Source organism: Siniperca chuatsi, linkage group LG12 (assembly GCF_020085105.1).
Source record: "Siniperca chuatsi isolate FFG_IHB_CAS linkage group LG12, ASM2008510v1, whole genome shotgun sequence".
NCBI classification, from domain to species: domain Eukaryota; kingdom Metazoa; phylum Chordata; class Actinopteri; order Centrarchiformes; family Sinipercidae; genus Siniperca; species Siniperca chuatsi.
This window is the reverse complement of record NC_058053.1, coordinates 28,837,285-28,857,483: the sequence shown is the minus strand read 5'-3', so window position 1 is coordinate 28,857,483 and position 20,199 is coordinate 28,837,285. Positions and strand designations below refer to the sequence as shown.

General features: G+C 43.1%; 1 protein-coding gene across 3 annotated transcripts in view; it reads left to right on the top strand.

Annotated features, from left to right (window-relative positions):
- Positions 1–375: 375 nt before the first annotated feature.
- ttn.2 (titin, tandem duplicate 2) overlaps positions 376–20,199 on the top strand; it is a 246,500-nt gene continuing 226,676 nt past the window's right edge. For 2 of the 3 annotated variants that reach the window (XM_044216154.1, XM_044216153.1), the window contains exons 1-19: positions 377–776; positions 6,149–6,252; positions 7,614–7,817; positions 9,220–9,507; positions 9,728–9,810; positions 10,258–10,472; positions 10,649–10,724; positions 11,200–11,355; positions 11,766–11,876; positions 13,088–13,333; positions 13,433–13,546; positions 14,604–14,849; positions 15,174–15,233; positions 17,135–17,393; positions 18,895–18,964; positions 19,078–19,275; positions 19,446–19,588; positions 19,718–19,866; positions 19,966–20,193. In XM_044216154.1, the coding sequence (XP_044072089.1) occupies positions 6,162–6,252; positions 7,614–7,817; positions 9,220–9,507; positions 9,728–9,810; positions 10,258–10,472; positions 10,649–10,724; positions 11,200–11,355; positions 11,766–11,876; positions 13,088–13,333; positions 13,433–13,546; positions 14,604–14,849; positions 15,174–15,233; positions 17,135–17,393; positions 18,895–18,964; positions 19,078–19,275; positions 19,446–19,588; positions 19,718–19,866; positions 19,966–20,193 (2,937 nt within the window). In that variant the 5' untranslated portion in view covers positions 377–776; positions 6,149–6,161. Of the gene's footprint in view, positions 777–6,148; positions 6,253–7,613; positions 7,818–9,219; positions 9,508–9,727; positions 9,811–10,257; positions 10,473–10,648; positions 10,725–11,199; positions 11,356–11,765; positions 11,877–13,087; positions 13,334–13,432; positions 13,547–14,603; positions 14,850–15,173; positions 15,234–17,134; positions 17,394–18,894; positions 18,965–19,077; positions 19,276–19,445; positions 19,589–19,717; positions 19,867–19,965; positions 20,194–20,199 lie in introns of all 3 variants that reach the window. The other variant, XM_044216152.1, reaches the window with a different exon arrangement.

The following is a 20,199-nucleotide window of genomic DNA, read 5'->3' as shown; positions in this document are numbered from 1 at the left end:
TTTGTTACAGCAGCTCGCCTTTACGTCAGTGCACACAGGAGGAAGTACTAGCAAACAATATGATATAATACACTATAAAACTATAAAAACAGGTCAGAAATAAATTAAGTATCCTGTCGGTATAAGTATAAGATAAACTAAGTGTCGAGTACCAAGTGGGTTTACTGGTTGATGATGAAGTACAGTCTAATACAATGTAACTCCTTAAGTAATAAATAATATTAATAAGCGGGGGTGCACGTACTGTCGAGAGTAACTGAGGTTTATAGTTTCAGTAGCAATAAATAAGAAAAACTAACAAGGGAAACTAATATTGCACGATGCTGTTTTCTGCCTTTTCACAGACCGACTGAATAATCAGTTCATCATGAAAACACCAGCTGGGTTGATGGTTTTGTTCCCGGAGTCTCTGGCTGACAGGTGTGACGAGTTGCATAAAATGGCTCCCCCGTCCTCCCATGATTCCCTGCAGGGCTGACCAATGGCACGGGCTGCCCTGTGTGATGTCACAGGGGTATAAAGCCCCCGCCGCCCTGCTGCCTGCCCTGAGCAGAGGCAGCGTTCCCGGCCTTGACGCCTCGGCTGGAGGGACTGCTGTCAGGAGGAAAAACAAAACTACACGGCGCCGACAGCCTGTAGTTTTGTTTTTAGTTTGGGGTTCCCTCGAGGCTCAGCTCGTTCTCCTCTTGGATTTCTGACTACGTTTTCTGGATAAAGAGACTTTCGATTTTCTGAAGACAGCCCTCTGGGCGTCCCTGGCATCCTTGTGCAGACAAGTAAGTGTCTTTAAAGTTTTCCAAAGTGTTGTGACTGACGCGCAGCAGCTGACCGAAGGCTGCTGGTTTCACACTTTAACGCCCAGACGTTTGTCTTCTAACAGCCACAGACCAGACTCCATTCATTTTTTAGTCACTTTTCAGAGAGTGACACTGACAAACTGAAGGCTTTTTGCTGCTCCGTGCTGAAGGTTATAATGGGACGTCCCAGAATAGCCGCTGATAGCACCGGGCTGGACTGTCAGCTGGGCGGCTGATGGCTTTTTAAGGGAATCAGCAGCAGGGCTATCAGTTGCTCCTGCAGCTATGTGCCACATGCTGGCTGTCAATCAAACGGAGGTGTGTGGGGGGGGGTTGCTGTTATTTTTAGTGTTTGGTGTCCTGTGTGAGATAAACCCCCCTCGTTACATTAAGCAGAGCGCTGTGGGGGGGACGGGCCTTCACTTTGTTTGTGATACTGGACTGGACTCTGATCTGCAGCGCTCCTGTGTGAAAAGCAGAGGTTTGATCCTGCAGCTCCTGTTTGATTTTATTTCTTCTCTGCCGGAGAGAGACAGTCCGTCTGATTGGCTGAAATAAATGGACTGAACGAGATTCCCCACTGTGATTTGCCAGTTTGAGCTGAAGCTCTGATTAAAGGTTGACTGATGATTCGAGGCAGTTTGGTGAATGAGGTGCATTTGTTTTTGGTATCGAAGTGAACGCTTTGGGTTTTTGTTACAACATTAAACTTCTTTCTTTCTTGTTAAACAAGCAACATTGAAGTTTTGAAGTCAAGTGTTTGAAGAAAATGGCAGCTCTTCATTAAATATACAGAGGACGCAGAGACTTCAAACTGATGTTAAGTGGAAGGAAAAGCAGTTTAATGCGACGAAGAGCAGATACGTGAGTGTGTGTTGGTTTATCAGAACACACTCTTCATGTTTCATTCACTTTGCTCTTTACATCAGTGAGTAAAAGTATTAATATCACGTTATATTCAAGTCGTTCTCAGAAAACTAAAGTTTGAAAAGTAAAAGTCACTACGCAGGACGGCCCCGGGGGGCGTTCCATTCCTCTGCTGGCTCTCTGTTTCTCACTGGATCAGTGTTACTGGTGACTGGTTAACGTCGTGCTGTAGATGCTGTTAGCTAGTTCAAGTCCCGTTCGTCACATTTAATAAACTGTCCTTTAACGCTGTTGGACCATGGTGGCCCCTGGGAGCCGACACCTCGCTTCGCTAGCAGCTGAGTTTAGCTGGAACCGGATCAGTTGTGTGCCCCGTTCAGGTTTCTCCACATCCTGCAACCCGGTTGGTCGGTTCCTCAGGTTTCTCAGAGTTACAGAGACTCATCAGAGCTGAACAGATGAACGGCAGCAGGAAATGATGCAAACGTGTTTCACTTTAACGAAACCGCGTCTTAAAATCCTCTTAGTGAAACACACGAGACCCCGTCGTCTGAATCAGAGGTCACGACTCATTTTCATCTCCTCCGAACTGACAAATCCATTAATGAGATTTACGGGACTCTGTTAGTATTCAGGTATTTGGTGTAAATGAATGGGTTGTAATAATATATATATATATATATATATATATATATATATAATAATCAGGGACTGACCTTTGGGGTTAATTAATGAGTGAATGAATTGATATTAAAGGTTTCTGATGGATAATTTGTCCCTTTTTTAAATGACCAAACATTTTCAATAAGCTTGAAATTGAGGCATCTAAAGAGCAGATGTATTAAAGAATATATTAAAGGCTTTTATCTCCACAGTTTAAGGTTTTTTTAAGGTGGAAAAAACCCTCGAAACCCAAAAGCTTCATTTCACTTTGACCTGAACGGTTCCAATAATCCATTCAAACCAAAATATAGTCCCATAATAAATAGAAAGCATCACTGTTATTGGATTCATTAAGACATTTGGTTTAATTTTGTACATTAAATGATAATATTTCTACGAACCCATCAGGTTTTTATTTTGCAGTGATTAATAAACTCCAGCTTGATGTAGATCAGATGGCTTCTCTGCTGCTGGTAATGTATTTGTTTAATAAAAACATCCATGAGCTTCATCACAGAAACGTAATGTGACTTAATAACTTCTCTCTTCGTCATCAGTTGATGTTGGGATCACTGTCTTCATCAGTCCAAACCCCAACACACAGAAACGTCTGAGCGTTCATATTAAACTGTTTACACTTTTCCACATTTGGAAACTGGAACCAGAGAACGTTTAAAAATGACAAGCGATGAATCGATTATCAAAACAGTTTCCAAACGATCCCTGACGATGAACAGACTAATCATGTCAGCTCTCGTTAACATTAAAAATCCTTGACAGAACAGTAAACCAGAACAACTGTAAGATGGCCTGAAGTGTGAGAGTAAGCAGAAATGTGAACCAGGATGTTTGTGTCCTGATTCCTCCGTGTTCGGACTTTGTTCTCAGTTCCTCGCAGCTGAGGCCAGAACGCCTCCTGCTCGCAGGGCGGCGCTGCGACGTGACGCCGCCTCAGACAGCTGCTGCCGTTTGTTTCCTCAAGTGTTGGGACGGCGACAGCAAGTCTCAGCTGGCCTGGACCAGGACCAGGACCAGGAGGACCCGCTGCCGGTACCAGGACACATCTAATCTTAGCCAAAACTGGGGCGAACTAGAGACAAACAGGGACAGTGAGGGCCAACCAGAGTCAAGTGGAGCCAACCTGGATCAAGCAAAGCCAGTCCAGGCCAGTGCAGGCCACATGGGTCCAAGTGGGTCAAAGCAGGGCCAACAGGAGCCACATCACTATGGCGACTCCAGTCCGATCGTTCGGTTTTGACGAACTGATTATTAATTCAGGCGACAGAATGAAACCAAACGTCCACCTGCAGTTCATAAACGTTGCTGCTGACGACTTTTAATAAAGTTATAAGAAAAAAATGAGGCGTCGGCGCCACCGTCAGGAGAACATTTACGAGTCGGGAAATTTCTACTCAGAATTTCAAAATTGTTTACCGTAGTTTACGGTTCCTCGCGTTCCAGCTCAGGTTTCTTGTCCCGGTGAATTTAAAGTAACTGAACGTTTCCAGTTTCTGATCAAATGTGTGACAGACGGCATCGTTTCCACCTGGAGGTTCCCTGAAACACTCGGCCCATCAGTCAGTCACCAGAACAATAATCAAGAATTTCAGTAATCGGTTACAGTCGCTGTCTCAGTTTTCCTTGTAATAATCTTTCTCTTTAATCTTTCTAAACCAAACTATCAGTTATTGGAGAAAATAATCGTTGTTGTTTCACTGAAACTAAACCCGCTCTATGTTATCTGAAAGGAAATACAACGAGTAGAAATATGAACTACAAAGCACAATAGAACAACATATTGAATATTAATAAATGAATCTGTTTTTGTATGTATTGTATATTTATGTTTTTATAAACTCATCTTTGAGCTTATGATGTACAAATATATATTTTTTCCAATGAAAAGCTCAAGTATTAAAAAAAACTGCAGTAAAGTTAGAACAAAAAACTAAAGCTTCATTTTCATCTAAACAAGCTCAAGCTGAACTGAACTGGACTGGACTCTAAGACCAGTTCCCCTCAGCTGTTTGGATCTGCTCTGAGCTCTGCGGGGGATCAGCTGGTGGTTCTTCAGCCAGACCCCGCGGAGCCTGGACCACCTCCAGGGACGGAGCTCCTAAAAATAAACCCTGAGGGGATCAAACTGCTGCTGCTGCTTCATCAGGTCAGCTGTCATGAAACGCAGCAGGACTTCACAGGTTTTTATATTCCGACTTTTAAAGGACGCTTTGTGTTTGACCGACAACTGGATTTCTGAGGCTGAAAAATTCAAGAAAACAGATTCAGATAATGATATACCGGCCAATATGAACATTTAACATAAAACATATGAAAATAAACATTTTTTCAGGAATAGTTTCTGCAAATAAAAGTGCTTGGGTAAGGCTCAGAGAAGACCACGAACAGGTCTGCGTCGGGTCACTTCGTTTGGTGCTGAACATCAAAGTATCTTTTACAGGATCGTCTTGTTTTCAGATGGATCTCGCTCCTTCCAGACAGCCGCTGCTTTCAGTTCACTTTCAGTCGTTTGTTCATAGGATTTAGTTTTCTAGGTCTCACTTTATTAGTTTCTAATATATTTTAATGTCAGACACCGAATGCCCTCGTCCATGGTGATAACGGTTGGTGGACGAACGACAGGGACACTGATGGAAATAAGTCACAAGACACAAGCAGCCATAGTCTAAAACTCCACTGATTTTCCACATCAGTGTGCGCAGCATAGACTGTATGTAAAGATGGACGACATGACATCTGGACCGCCCCCTGGTGGCGGGCTGCAGTACAGGTCATAAGCCCCGCCCCCTCCATGTTAGCGGATGGGACACGAGCCAAACTACAAACTCAAAGTACGTCAAATAAATGTTTCCCAAAGATGGCTTCTGCCAGTTTAGGTCGTTCTGATCGCGCTGATGTTTGTTCAGGTGTTCGTTTTTCTGATAAGTTTGGTTCTAATTTGTTATTTGATGCTATAAAAAGGGGGTTTCACGTCATGATTGACAGCTGAGCTCTGCTCGCGATTGGCCGGGTGTGTGGGGGCGGGACCTGGATACCGCGGCTCCACCCCCGATCACTACTGCGCAGACTCTGGCTCCAAATGACGTCACCAGAGCAAAGATGGCTGCTCCCGTACCCGGATATTATGGCTTCATTTTGTACAGTGGCAGGAAGTGGAGACGCAGGCGGCCATCTTTGTTTACAGTCTGTGGTTTCCAGCCGTTGGGAAGTTCTACTGTATATGTGAAAAAAGTTGTATAAAGCCTTTAGTGTCTCCAGAGAGAGCGGTGTGAAGTCTGTTAGTGGTCGAGTTGCATTGTGGGTAATGTAGGCGCCAGGTTTTGACGAGGAAGAAGAATGTGTGGAATAAAAAAGGCGTTTTCTCTGGTTCTGCTGCATCGAGTTTGATCCTTTTTTTAAACTGTCCATCGTGAGTCTGACAGCTACAAGAGTATGATGATAAATCTGTGGCGACTCTTTTAAAACTGGAACTATCTGGTCAAAGAGTCAGCAAAATTATGAATCTGAAACTAAACTAGTCATGAAGTCGTCATGACTAGTTTAATGACTTTTTAATTGGCATCAAAAAGCCTTAAAAAGTCTGGAATCTAAGTCAAGTCTTTTCAATATTTTGAATCCTTGAATATATTTATAATGGGCTGGATGAATGAGTGAAATGAAGAAGATGCAATGGAAGTAGAAAAGTTAATTTTATGTCTGCGGTTAATGTTTTTGTTTCTGTTTGACTAATCCAGAGAGTTCTTGGCTGCTCTGGCGCTCGTGTTTCATGTTCTGACCGTTTGTTTCTGTGTTTGTTCCTGCAGGGTGCCGACCAACATGTCAACACAGGCGCCGACATTCACGCAGCCGCTGCAGAGCGTCGTGGCACTTGAGGGTAGTGCCGCGACGTTCGAGGCTCAAGTTAGTGGTGAGGAAGCTTTCTGATTGAAGCGACAGTTCAAACCTCAAATTTTATTCCAGAACGTTCTGTGTGGAGGATTAGCCCCAAATCAGGCTAACGTCATTGTAAATGTAACCTTTTGTAATGCGCTTTTAGTTGTAAAACAATTTGTGACAGAAGAAGAGCGGTGAAATAAAGTTGAAGAATGTTACAGTCCATTTGATTCTTACCCTGTAAGCTTTTAAACTGCATGTTAATATTACTAAAGGTCTCTTGGTGTAATGGACCTAACCCAGGATTAATATAGAAACTAAATAAAAGTGTCTGGCTTTAGTCATTTTGGAGGGTTATTATTTGTTTAAATGAACGTTTAGCTTTTGTCTTTTTAAGAGTCAGAAGAAAAGAAGGATATCAGTTTCATCTCTGTGCGACCAGTTAGGTCCAAGATGTGTTTAGCCTAGCTTAGCACAAAGACTGGAAGCAGGGGGAAACTGCCAACAAGTGTAGCCACAAAACAGCTAGCATAATCAGTGTAGTGTTATGGTAGCAACAACCAGCTATTGTATTTGATGATGTGGTAGCTGTTTGTAGCTAACTGGTGTTATACCAACATGTGTTTAGCCTAGCTTAGCAAAAAGACTGAAGCAGGGGGAAACTGCTCGCCTAACTCCATCAAAAGAGAAAAAAATCCACCTTCCAACAACTCCAGATCTCTGATTTACATGTTGTATGTTGTTTATTTAACAGGTGTAGAAATAGAAATGTAAAAAGGAGGCATTGTGTTTTTAGCAGCAGTTAGCGTCGGAGCTATTTATGTGACTGAATGCAGCATCTTTAAAGTCCTGAACTCATAGTGAGATTGTCAGGTTTGAGCTTTGTCCTAACTCCACTGTCAACAGCTGACTACAGGATGGACCGCAGACTAGCTGGTTAGCTAACAAGCTACAACAGACATGTTGTTGCTTGTTAGCTGTAGTTCTCTAGCTAACAAATGTTAGCTCATTTGCAACTTTAGATTAAAGAACAGCCACAATAGAATTTAACATAATTAGGATGTCTTGCTAGCAAATGTTAGCATAAATACCCCCATTGTTAATAATAACAACAATTTTTTGTTAAAATACAATGGTCTCACCAGGATCTTCTGTTTTGATAAAGCTAGGCTAGCAGTTTCCCCCTGCTTCCAGTCTTTGTGCTAAGCTAGGCTAAACATGTCCTGGATCTATCTCTGTACTGGGCAGAAAGAGATGAAACAGATCCTTTCATTTGACTCTGGGTTTTTTAATATTTCATTTTATTTCCTGATAAATGTTGGAGCATCCCAGCAGTGAGTAAGGATCTCTGGGTTCTCTGACAGCAGACCGGCCTGGTTCTTCTCTCCTCTGCAGGTTCTCCAGTTCCTGAGGTGAGCTGGTTCCGTGATGGCCAGGTTCTTTCCGCCGCGGCTCTGCCCGGCATTCAGATCTCGTTCAGCGACGGCCGCGCTGTTCTGAAGATCCCCGCTGTGACCGCCGCACACAGCGGAAGATTTTCTGTCAGAGCCACCAACGGCGCTGGACAAGCCACGAGCACCGCTGAGCTCCTCGTTACAGGTGAGCTCACAGGTAGACTACAGGTGAGTCCTGTTCCAGGTGAGAGCGCAGGTAGACTTTAATACAGAAGTCCTGTTCCAGGTGAGAGCGCAGGTAGACTTTAAAACAGAAGTCCTGTTCCAGGTGAGAGCGCAGGTAGACTTTAAAACAGAAGTCCTGTTCCAGGTGAGAGCGCAGGTAGACTTTAAAACAGAAGTCCTGTTCCAGGTGAGAGCGCAGGTAGACTTTAATACAGAAGTCCTGTTCCAGGTGAGAGCTCTTACTGTCGGTAACTTTTATTCGTGGATGGATTACTGAACGGACCTACCGGCACAGGCCCAGGGCCCCGCGGGTTCAAGGGGCCTGTAGGCCAGATCGTGTCTTTGAAGTGACTGATAACATTGATTTTTTGGAAATCAAATGACTACAAAGAGACACAAAACGCATTATAAAGTGCTACTAAAAAGAGCAATGACAACACAATGTAGTAAATGATATAAATATTAATCTTAGCTACATCTACACTCTCCATAGATAAGTCAAAGTTAAAAAACAGTTAGAGTCTAAATTTATCCAGCGCTCAGCTGAGGGGCGTGGCCTGTTACTTAATCCAGTGATAAAACCGATATAGCTGCAGCTGTTGCAGCATAGCTTTCCTTAAGAGGAATCTCAAGTTTATTAAGTGATTAACAACTTGAACTTGAACCAGTTAGGAACTCATGTCTGAGTCCTCGGTCACAGAACTCCACGTCAGCGAGAGAGTTCAGGGGTCAAAGTTCATCTTTACTTGTTCATCTTTGTTCTTATGTGTTCATCTTTACGTCATACTGGGTCTATTCTGAAGCTGGCTGCCATCTTTACAACTTAAACCTCCTTCAATCCTCCTGATTTTGATCATAACGTTTAAATGCACATTAAAGTAAGTAGATCTGAAATGCTTAGCTGATCAATTGATTAGTCGATCGACGGAAAATTTACGGGCAACAATTTTGATAATGGATTAATCGTTTAAGTCATTTTTCAAACAAAAACGTCAAACATTTTCTGGTTCCAGCTCTCCAATGTGAGAATTTTCTGCTTTTGTCTGTTTTATAACATTGTAAACTGAATATATCTGTTTACAATGTTACGACGTTAGTCGGGAAAAAAACAAGATGTTTGAAGATGTCACATTTTACAGATTAAACTATTAATTGATTAATAGAGAAATGAATCAGCAGATTAAGCGATAATGAAAATAATCTTTAGTTTCAGCCCAAAAATAACTTTAATGTCTGTTGGGTTTTTTTGCTCTTTTAAATTTAGTTTTTGTTGATTGATTGTTGGTTTTCTGACTGTCACTGTCACTGCCAGTGAGACTACTACTAAGTAAACATGTCATCATTAAAACCAGGCTAATGAGACGTATTTTCTGTCTCTGCAGTGGAGACGGCGCCTCCAAACTTCCTTCAGAGACTGCAGAGCTCCACAGTGAGACAGGGCAGCCAGGTGAGGCTGGACGTCCGAGTCACGGGTATCCCGACACCTGTGGTGAAGTTCTACAGAGAGGGAGCCGAGATCCAGAGCTCAGCCGACTTCAGGATCCTCCAGGAGGGAGACCTGTACAGTCTGCTGATCGCTGAGGCCTTCCCAGAGGATTCTGGGACGTATTCTGTGACCGCCACCAACAGCAGCGGACGGGCCACCTCCACCGCTGAACTGCTGGTTCAAGGTGAGGACCTCAGAGAATTTTTAACACTTAACACACTAATTTAAGATCCACGTAATATTTTTAAACATGTAAATTCAAACTACTGTATATTGATATAATCAGATCAAGAATTCTAAAGTAAACCTTTAATAGCATCAGAAGTCATGAGAAATCTCGACTTAGTTGTTGTTTAGTGTCGTATCTAGATCAACCTGAACATACATGTGTATTTTTGCTGCAGGTGAGGAAGCTGTACCTGCTAAGAAAACCAAGACTGTTGTGTCCACATCCCAGATGGCCACTTCCCAGACCAGAGTGCAGAGGGTGAGACATACTAAAGACACAACCTGAGTCTGATTCAGGAAGCAGTTTTACTGAGTTATCTGGTTAAATGTGACGAGTAAAAAATCTGGAACTTAGACTGATGTAAAACAAACTGTTCCTGGTATCCAGGTAACTCAGTAAACCTGATTCTCATATAAGGCAGGGTTACTACACAGGTCTGGAAAACCTGGAAATGTTTGGTCATTAATGTGATGTTGTAATTTAGGATTTGTAAAAGCTAAAAGTTATGTTGTCCTGTTAGCGTTCTGACAAACACAGCGTGGAGTTGTTGTGGTGTTCGTATGTTAAAACTGAACCTTGAAAAGTGAATCCAAGAGAGAAATTCTTTGTTCAAATCATAATACACAAGTTCTCTTATTTTAAGGATTCATTAAAACTTTGCAGATGTCTCCATAAATTACTCATAATGTAATTTTTCCCCTTAAGAAGGTGGAGGCGAGTTTCCAAGCCACCACCATGATGGAGATGCACGTAGAAGGAGGAATGATGACTCAGCATTTGGCTCACAAAACTCCTCCGCGGGTTCCCCCAAAGCCAACCTCCAAGTCCCCACCGTCCTTTGTTTCCAAGGTGGCGGGAGGACGCCAGCAGTCACCTTCACCTGTTAGACATGTGAAAGGGCCGACACCCACACCTGTCAGGTACGACCACTTTAAGATAGCGACTGTCATAGAATTCGTGAAACAAAAAAGACCAATACAGACATGACAGGAATGATCAGAAATGAAATGAAAATTGCGTAAACTCCCTGATGTTACATTGTGTAGTGTGTTACTGTATTGTAATCTGCTTCATGTGTCATCATTGTCATTTGCAGACCCGTTTCTCCCTCCACCAGACTGTCAGTCTCTCCCATCAGACCGGTCAAGTCCCCTATCATGACCAGGAAACAGGTGAGAACATTTATCAAGAGTTCACATCCAGGTCAAGGACACTTAACGTCCAGCAGCCACTTACATCAGCTCCCCATAGCTATGTTTAGTAAAATAAAGACGAGATTTGCTCATTACTAAATTTACACTCTCGCACAAGCTAGTTCTTACAGAGCACTTTATTATTTTTTTTTTTTATTGTACCTGAATCATTGGGGTCAGTGCTTACAGAGGCACATTTTGCAGGTTTTTAGCTTAATTTGGAACGTCGAATCTCATCTGCACTGTAGTTCTTGTCATTTCTAACTGTTGACGTCCTGTGAAGGTGTAGATAGCCATGTGCCACCTCTGTGACGTTTGGTGTTGCCACTAGTGCTGTGCCATATATATGATCCCCCACTGGCTTCCCACCCTTCAACACTTGAGGAATAGTTATTCAGGACTCCTGAAGAGCTTACAGACATGTAAGACTTATCATGGTACCTTCCTCTTGTAGATATCTGCCTCTGCGGAGGTCCTGCCACCCTGGAAGCAGGGAGACTATGTGGCTGAAGCCAGCTACACCAGTATGTCCAGCATGACCAGTGTGAGCAGTGCCACCCAGCTTCACATGGAGAAGCACTGGGAGCAGCAGGTCACCGCCACCAGAGAGGTGAGGATGGTGGAGTTGAACTGAAAGCCACCTCTTTAATGTGAACCTGCATGCCGGCTGATTAAAACATTAAGTTTTTTGATTCGGTGCATCCAAACCATTCAGGCTATTCAAGGATCATGGTGAACTTGTCAGGTGGCACAGTGTGAACGCGAATGTGTTGTTGAGCTTTACTTGTGCCTGCAGATTGGATAAAGGGAAATTCCACTGTTCCTGTTTTTTAATACAACTATAGCAACTTTCAGTGAATGCATACTGAATAATGAGTCAACAGTATACATATACATTAAACTATAACTACACTAACTGCAAATGTTATGAAGTGAAACAGTGCCTTGGCCCAGCTCTGCCTGTGTGTTGGATGTAGCGTGAACATGTGTTGATGTGTTGATGTGCTGTGAATGCATCAGGACGAGCATGTTTCCCAGGATGATAAGACCGTGGCGGTGGCTACCGTGGTGGCGGCCGTGGATCAGGCTCGTAGCCGGGGGCCGCCGGAGGCCGCTGTGTCCGGAGAGCAGGTAGACCACTACTGTCTGCTACCATCACTCCACCTGCTGCTCAAACTGTCACTTCGTGTCACTTCATTTACCTTTTTTCCCTCTTTCTTCTTTATTTAACCTATTTTTTTGTCACTTCAATCTCTTTATGTATCAACTTGATTTTACTGAGCACTTTCCTGCTCCCCACAGGATGAACCTTTTTCACTTTAGCAGCCCATTCACCTGTCCTGTCTTCAGGACAGGTGAATGGGCTGTCATTGTTGTAGTTTCAAGCTATTGGTTTTACTTTGCCCCTGATGACGAATAAGGGGCAGGTACAACTTTGCAGCCTAAACTTTGCAACAAAATAAATAGAAAACAACATAATACTTTGGGGTAATAAGGTACAAAAAATGACTATAACATGCAGCAAGGCAGCAGTGCAGGGAGGCCAGATTGTCAAGACTTTCAGGATTAAATGAGACATACAACTGGGTGTCATCGGCATAACAATGGTGGGAAATGACAAGTCGGGTCAAGTGGTAGCATATACAAACTAAATTAAAATGGTCAAGGTATCAAGCCTTGTAAGACACCACATTACATAAGAGCTGAAGAAAAGTCACCAACAGCTACACCAATATTCTGTTTGATTATCTGATTATTTAACAAGTGGAGACAGAAATTAAAAATGCGACAAAAAAGTGCGTTTTCATCCACCTGTTTTTATTCACATTTTCAATTTGCGCATGAAAACATCAGAAATCTGATCAATCATTTGATCAATCATCAAAAAGTCCTGAACTCATGGGGTTTGTTTATATAGTCCAAATTTACCTCAGACAGCTTTATAGTCTGTACAACATACGACACCTTCCATCCCCGGACGCTTGATTCGTAAAACTCAGCAAAAAACCTTTCCTGCTAAAGGTTAAGATGTGTGTAAATATGACAGTGCTGGAGTTTTTGGAAGGTGGACCTTTTCCCACACTGTATCTGCTCTTTTTAATGAAATCACAAGTCCATCTTCTCCTTGCTTCACTCCTAACGAGAGCTTCTCTCCTGTGTCGCATGATGCATGGCTCCATGGATTCAGTGATCATGCTTGTTTGGGTGTTAATATTCTTCTTCTCTTGTGTATATAATATGGAAGTATTTTTCCAGTCTTTGGGGATTTTGGTCGAATATCTTCCTCCCGACTTCCTGCCATGGATGTCCTGAGGTCTATGTGCTGCTTTTTGTGTCTCCAGGCTGAGGGAGGGAAAAGAGCCGGGGCGGTGGCCACAGTGGTGGCCGCCGTTGACCTCGCTCGTGTCCGCCAGCCCGTGCATGCGGAGGGCGGTCGAGCTGAGGAGGACGAGGCTGTAGAGGCCGAGATAGGGCAGCAGGCGGCAACGGCTGCAGAGAAACACGTTGTTGCAGCGAAAACACTGCCTGCTGAACCACCAGCTGCTGTCGCTGTGACCTCAGAACAGCACAGAATCCAGGTCTCCCAGGTCGGAGGAGTTTGCTGAATTCATATTAGATGATATCTGACAATAACAATAGAGTCTCAGTTTTCTTACCCGCTCAATAAACTCTGTTGGTTACTCCAGATTCAGAGAACAACAGAAATCTCCTCCCATGTGGACACTGGTGTCGCCCCGTCCCCAGTTCCACATTTCACAGTTTCTAAAGTTTCTGTTCCTAAACATGAACCTATCCACGAGGTAAGAAGAAGAGCTGAAGGCCGCCGTCGTTATCCAAAATCCTCCATTTCATCTTTAACACACGCACATCTTAACATACAGTCTCCACTGTTTTGTTATGTGGTGTGATTCACTTTGATTTCCTCCTCACAGTATCACCCATCCTAAACTTTTACATCACTTTGTCTCCTATGAGGCTACCACAGCATCACGGCCATCAGCTGCAGTTTGTGGTGGTCCTAAGAAACCACAGCTGTTTGTATGTTATCCTCTGAAAAGTGATTTTACCTCACGTTTTCTCTTGAAAATGTGACAATTGCACTATAATTTATTGCTCATCCCCAGGCTCTGTGCCTGAGATCAATCTTTGGCCACTGTTTTATATTTCTTGTCAGTGTTTTCACAATGTCCTGTGGCTAGAATGATATGAAATTTGGCAGACACTGTAGTCAGATCTCCCTTTACTTTGTGTACATAAAAAAGAGGAATCAGTTCTGATGTGTTTGTGATCTGCGCTGATGCCACCTCTCCAGATCGTTGTCATGCTGTGGTAACCTGTTCATTTCTTTAGAGGAACTCTCTCAGGCTCAGGGATGTAGCTACCGTTGAAGACACTGAGGTCAGGTGCTCAGTAATTTGTCCAGGAACTAACAGGCTACAAATCATAAACAATTCAGTATTTCTCCACCAGAATGAAATACCTGGCAGCTTGGAGATGACTTTGTAATGTTTTACTGAAGGATCTAAAATTTTCCAAGATAGAACTTTATCATGTAATTATATGGAAAACAGTTCTGAGACAGCTGGAGTTCATTTAGTTGTGTTGCGTCAAGCATTTGTTGATTTCCAAAGGAAACTTAATAATCTACATAAAACTGAATGAATAAAATATTGAATTTCCAAATGATGAGTTAGGAGGAGTTGTTAGGAGGACTTACCCTCAGTGTTTCTAGCCTTCTGTCTACAGCCCTGCCAAGACAGAATTACTCTCCACCGCTCACTAATCCTCAGCTGTGGACTTTGGAAGCTTTGTTTCTCTTTTGACGACTGTTAACGCTGTTCTCGTTGGCTCGGTCAGGTGTCCATCGCTGGCTCTGCTATCGCCACTCTGCAGAAAGAGTTAAGATCCTCCTCTCCCAGAAAGATCATCAAGCCCGTCAAGTCTCCCAGTCCGTCACGCAGAGCGGCGGCGGTGGAGGTGCGAGTGACGCCAGAGCCCCTCCCCCCGCCGTTTAAAGACATCAGATATCAGAGTCAGTTTCAGTTACAGCCGGGCGGGGCTTACGCAGTGAGTGAGGAGGAGTTTGAGGACTGGGAGCCACAGGTTGGTCCGACACCCACGCTGTCATCCTCCCTTCACTTCCCCCAATTTAACCCCGTGTGGACTGTCACCTGCGTTTCCCCTTCTCCACTGTAATGCAGCAGCCAATCACACGCTGCCCTTCATCCGCCTCATGAAGAATCCTCCTCTTCTTCTTCTTCTTCCTGTCTTCAGCTGTTGACCGTCGTCCCTCTGTCCTCTCTGCAGGGTTTTTATCTGTTCTAACCGGCTTCCACCCCTCCATCCTCACAGAACACCACCGCTGAGAAACACCTTGTTGTTTTCTGTGTTTGATGAAGTTTGACTCGTGTTGTTGTTTTTCCTCAGGAGGCGGCTGCAGTGCCCACCAGAGCTCAGGAGCCCGTCGTTCCTCCCACTCTTATTGCTGTGAGTACTTTTACTGTGATGAATAACTGTAAATCCATGATGAGGCGTGGCGAGGTTTCCACAGAGTGTGTTGTTTTTAGCAATGCTAGCAGCGTGGATCTGTGGATGGCAGTGTTGGGCGGCCCACCGCTTTGCTCCAGGCTGAAATCTCTGCACAGATATTGGATTGGATTGTCATGACATTCATGGTCCCCAGAGGATGAATCCTACTGACTCTGCTGATCCTCTGACTTTCCATCTAGCGCCACCATCAGGTCGACATGTTAACGTGTCCAACACTTTGGTTTCTGACCAAACACCTGCAGAGCTGCTGACGCTCCCATCAGCCTCAGCTGCGCTCTGTGTTCACTGCTAACTAGCTAATGTTATAATGCTGACAGGCTAAACTGAACATCAGAATCAGTATCAGAAACACTTTATTGATCCCCGAAGGGAAACTCTTTGTTACAGCAGCTCGCCTTTACGTCAGTGCACACAGGAGAAAGTACTAGCAAACAAAATGATACACTATAAACACTATAAAAACAGGTCAGAAAATAAATTAAGTACCAGGTCGGTATAAGTATAAAATAAAATAAGTGTGAAGTACCAAGTGGGTTTACCGGTATAATAATGCAATGTAATAATATAAGTAATAAGTAGTATTGCAACAGCAGTAATGGAGGTATGAATAATAAATAGGAAAAACCTAAATATTGCACAGGAGTAATAACCAGAATATTGCACAATTATTCAAGTATTGCAGAGATGTTAATGATCAGTGTCCAGTTCAGTGACTTCGGGTCAAACAGACTGACACTTAGAGGGAGGAGTTAAAGAGTCTGATGGCCACAGGCAGGAATGACTTCCTGTGGCGCTCTGTGGTGCATTGTGGGGGGATGAGTCTTCCGCTGAAGGTGCTCCTTTGTTTGACCAGCGCGTCATGGAGCGGGTGGGAGACGCTGTCCAAGATGGCGTGTAGTTTACCCAGCATCCTCCTCTCTGACACCACCGCCAGAGAGTCCAGCTCCACCCCCACAATGCCACCGGCCTTACGGATCAGTTTGTTGAGTCTGTTGGCGTCCCTTGGCCCTTCCTGTAAACAGAGTGTTCTTAGTCCAGTCCAGTTTATTGTCCATGTGTACTCCCAGGTACTTGTAGTCCTCCACAATGTCCACACTGACCCCCTGGATGGAAACCGGGGTCACTGGTGCCCCCAGCCTGTTAGCATTGTCATTGTGAGAATGTTAGCATGCTGATGTTAGCATTTATCTCAAAGCACAGCTGTGTCAGAGCTGCTAGCATGGCTGCAGACTCAGGTTAAGAAGTTTACACCTCGCAGTGGATTATCGTACATTTCGTTTTCTTGACTTTTTCCATTTTTGCTGCTGAACCCCCAAAATGTTAATGTAATTAATATTGAATATTAAGATATTAATCATTTCTGAGTCGTATAGTTATCTGAAGTCATTTTTCAAGCAATCATTGTGTCTCCAGCTTCTCCATTGTGAAGAGTTGCTGCTTTTCTTTGTCTTATGTGATTAGAAACTGAATGTCTTTGGGTTTGGGACTGTTGCTTGGACAAAACAAGACATTTGAAGACGTCACATTGGGCTTTAGGAAATTGTGATTGTGAAAATTGTGGTTTCACTATTTACATTTTATAGACCAAACAATCAATGAATTGAGAAAATAATTGGCAGATTAACTGATAATGAAAACGATTGTTAGCTGCAGCCCTAAACCGATCCCTTCAAAATTGGTTAGAAGTGGTCACGTTTAAACATACTTACACTTGTTTGTTACACAAGTGTAACAAATAAATCATATCTAATAGAGCATAATTTTCTCTCCTGATGTAGAAAACATGAAAGCTTCGGTCTTCCCAGGTATCTGATGGTGTCACTTTTTTTGCTGTTCAGGGCCTGAAGAACGTGACGGTGACAGAGGGCGAGTCGGTGACCCTGGAGTGCCAGATCAGCGGTCAGCCCGCTCCCGTCATCATGTGGTTCAGGGAGGACTACAAGATCGAGAGCTCCATCGACTTCCAGATCAGCTACAAGAACGGATTCGCCCGGCTGGTGATCCGCGAGGCGTTTGCTGAAGACAGCGGACGCTTCACCTGCACCGCCACCAGCGAGGCGGGCACCGTCAGCACCTCCTCCTACCTGCTCGTCAAAGGTAATGGTGGTAGGATAAAGAATAAACGTGAAATGTAAATCAAGAGAAACAGTTTAATTACAAACTTAAACTTATTTTAGTCATTTGACTGCTAAACATTTGTTTTATTTCATTATTTTATTTTAATTTTTATTTGTTGTGAAATTTTTATTTATTTATATACATCTCTAACAGGAAGACGTGACAGGCACTGGTTTCGATTTATTTATAAAGCCCTTAATGGCAACTTGCCACAATATATCCCCTCCTTATTAAACTGGTCCCATAGTCATCAGCTAACTCGATGTAGTGGTTGGTTGAAGCTCGATGTCCCGCGTGCAAACACTAAATTTGGGGAAACTGCTTTTGGTTTTTGTGCTGCACACACTTGGATCATTTTACAACACACACTGAAACTCAGCACATTTGTACCTGTAGGTCAATTTAAAACTGTGATTATAATCTACTCCGCACTTGAATGTAATGTTTTTAACTGTGTTCTGTTGCTGTCTGTTTGTTTGTTTTCTCGTTATTAATTTTTCGTGTGTATTTATTCTGTTTTGTACTCGACATCATTGTAAATGAGGGCATGCCCTCAATGATGCCTCGAGATTTAAATGAAGGTTGAATGAATGAATTATGTCTTCTAAACATTCTGAGGCTTCAGCTGTCGCCATCTTTGATATGTACATTAATTTCTCCGCTGAAATAATGTTCACTGTGTGCGTTTAGCTTGAGACTAGCAGCTAAGAGGTTTGATAACATTAATGCAGTAATATTGCTTCAACGAACATCTAGAGTAAGATTTAGATGGTTAACTGCCAACTGAAAGCTTTAGCTGACCTTACTATAAATGTTGTCGTGCCGACCTGCATGTTTTAGTGCTCTGTCCCAGCTGTATTGTTGCCACTTTAATTTTTAGTGGGATTATGGATGACTTTAGTCCATAAATCTGTCAACTTTTTCCTTCCAAGAACCGATTACGTTAGCTAACACTACTGGCAGAGACAGAACTTACTGAAATGCAAGATGCTGCTTTTTACTGGGACAACTGACAAAAATTGTGTTACATTTTGTCATAGTTTCTTTTCAGGTTATTTGTATTCAGTTTTCGTCATGGAAAAAAAGTTGTCACGTGAAGGTGTATAAACTGCATGAAAATCTGAGATATTGGTACTTCAGTATTTAAATCATGACAGGAAAGTAATACAGTCCCCAACATTTTTGCTTGTTTGTATGTTCCTATTGTAGCTCATTAAACGTGAGAAACTTGATGAATGTTGATGAATGTTGCATGTTCATCTACATTAACACACACAAGTAATGCAGAAATGCCAACAGTTAAACAGATGTAATGTTGACTGTGATAGATTCAAGTCTGTAAGTTGATTTTATAAAAAATTTGAAACCAATGGCTGTCTGGAAGGTAGGAAATCTATCTTAAAACTGTAGATATGATTTGAAATAATGCAGATTTTCAGGTTTTATACTGCACTTATTCAACTTTTACTCTCTGTTGTAGTGTCAGAAGAAATTGAGAGCAGAGAGGAAACGACAACTGTCACTGAAATTGGCATCACTCAAGAGAAAACGTGAGTTGTAAAAGTCTGATATATTGTTACCCAATAGTCCTCATCAGCCACTGTAATATTACTTGTAAGTTTCCACAGCTGTAGTGTTTGATCAAGCTGTTGGTTCCCTTCAGTGTTGCGGTCGAGACAAAGGCACAGACGGTGGCGGAGGTGAGTACAGGAGAGTCTGCCGCTCCCTTCTTCATCAAGAAACCGACCGCTCAGAAGCTGGTGGAGGGAGGAAGTGTCGTCTTCGAATGCCAGATCGGAGGCATCCCCAAACCTCACATCATCTGGAAGAAGAGCGGAGTGCCACTCACTACTGGATACAGGTACAAGTCTCCCATCTGTTCACACCTGTCCCTTTTATTATTGTCAACCTTTTCATAGCCTGGTTCCAGTCCCTAAATTAGATACACAGCTTTCTCTTTCTGATCTCTTCTGATCTCCATGTTGACAACTGATCACAACAGATAATCATTGCTTTGTTTTTTGCCATCAGATACAAAGTCTCTTTTAAGAAGGAGACTGGAGAATGCAAATTGGAGATCTCCATGACCTTTGCTGATGATGCTGGAGAATACTCCATCTTCGCCAAGAATCAACATGGAGAAGCCTCAGCCTCTGCCAGCCTGCTGGAGGAAGGTATCTACATCCTTTTGTTTCTCCATGCAGGGATGTTTATCATATAGGAATGCCCAACTTCATTTGAATGCATTAAGGAAAGCATTGTTGGACCAGTGGCTCACAGTATTTCGACATCTATGTTTACAGAGGAATATGAAGCCTATATGAAACAGCATGACGTGACGTATAAAACTGAAGTGACGACGACGGTGGTTCAGGAGCCCTCTGTGGTCGTGAGTCAATACGAGCTGGAACAGAAGAGAGTGACGACCCCCATGAGCTTTGTCTCAGAAACGGTACTTTCTTTCTAAACATCCATAGTTCTGTGATAGCATGAATATGTAGAAGTCTCAGTAATTTAAACATTATAAAAACATTGCAAACTTTTTTTGCAGGAATTTCTCATTTCAGCCTTTGAAGAGAGGATCATACAGGAGATTGAGCTCCGTATTATGAGGATTACCTACAGAGAGCTGGTGACAGAGGATGGAGAGCTGATGGTGACTGCAGCAGATGAGGAAGCAGTGCAGCCGGCCTTCAACACGCCAGTCAAAAACTATAGGATCATGGAGGGAATGGGCGTCATTTTCCACTGCAAGATGGGTGGAAACCCACTGCCAAAGGTACAG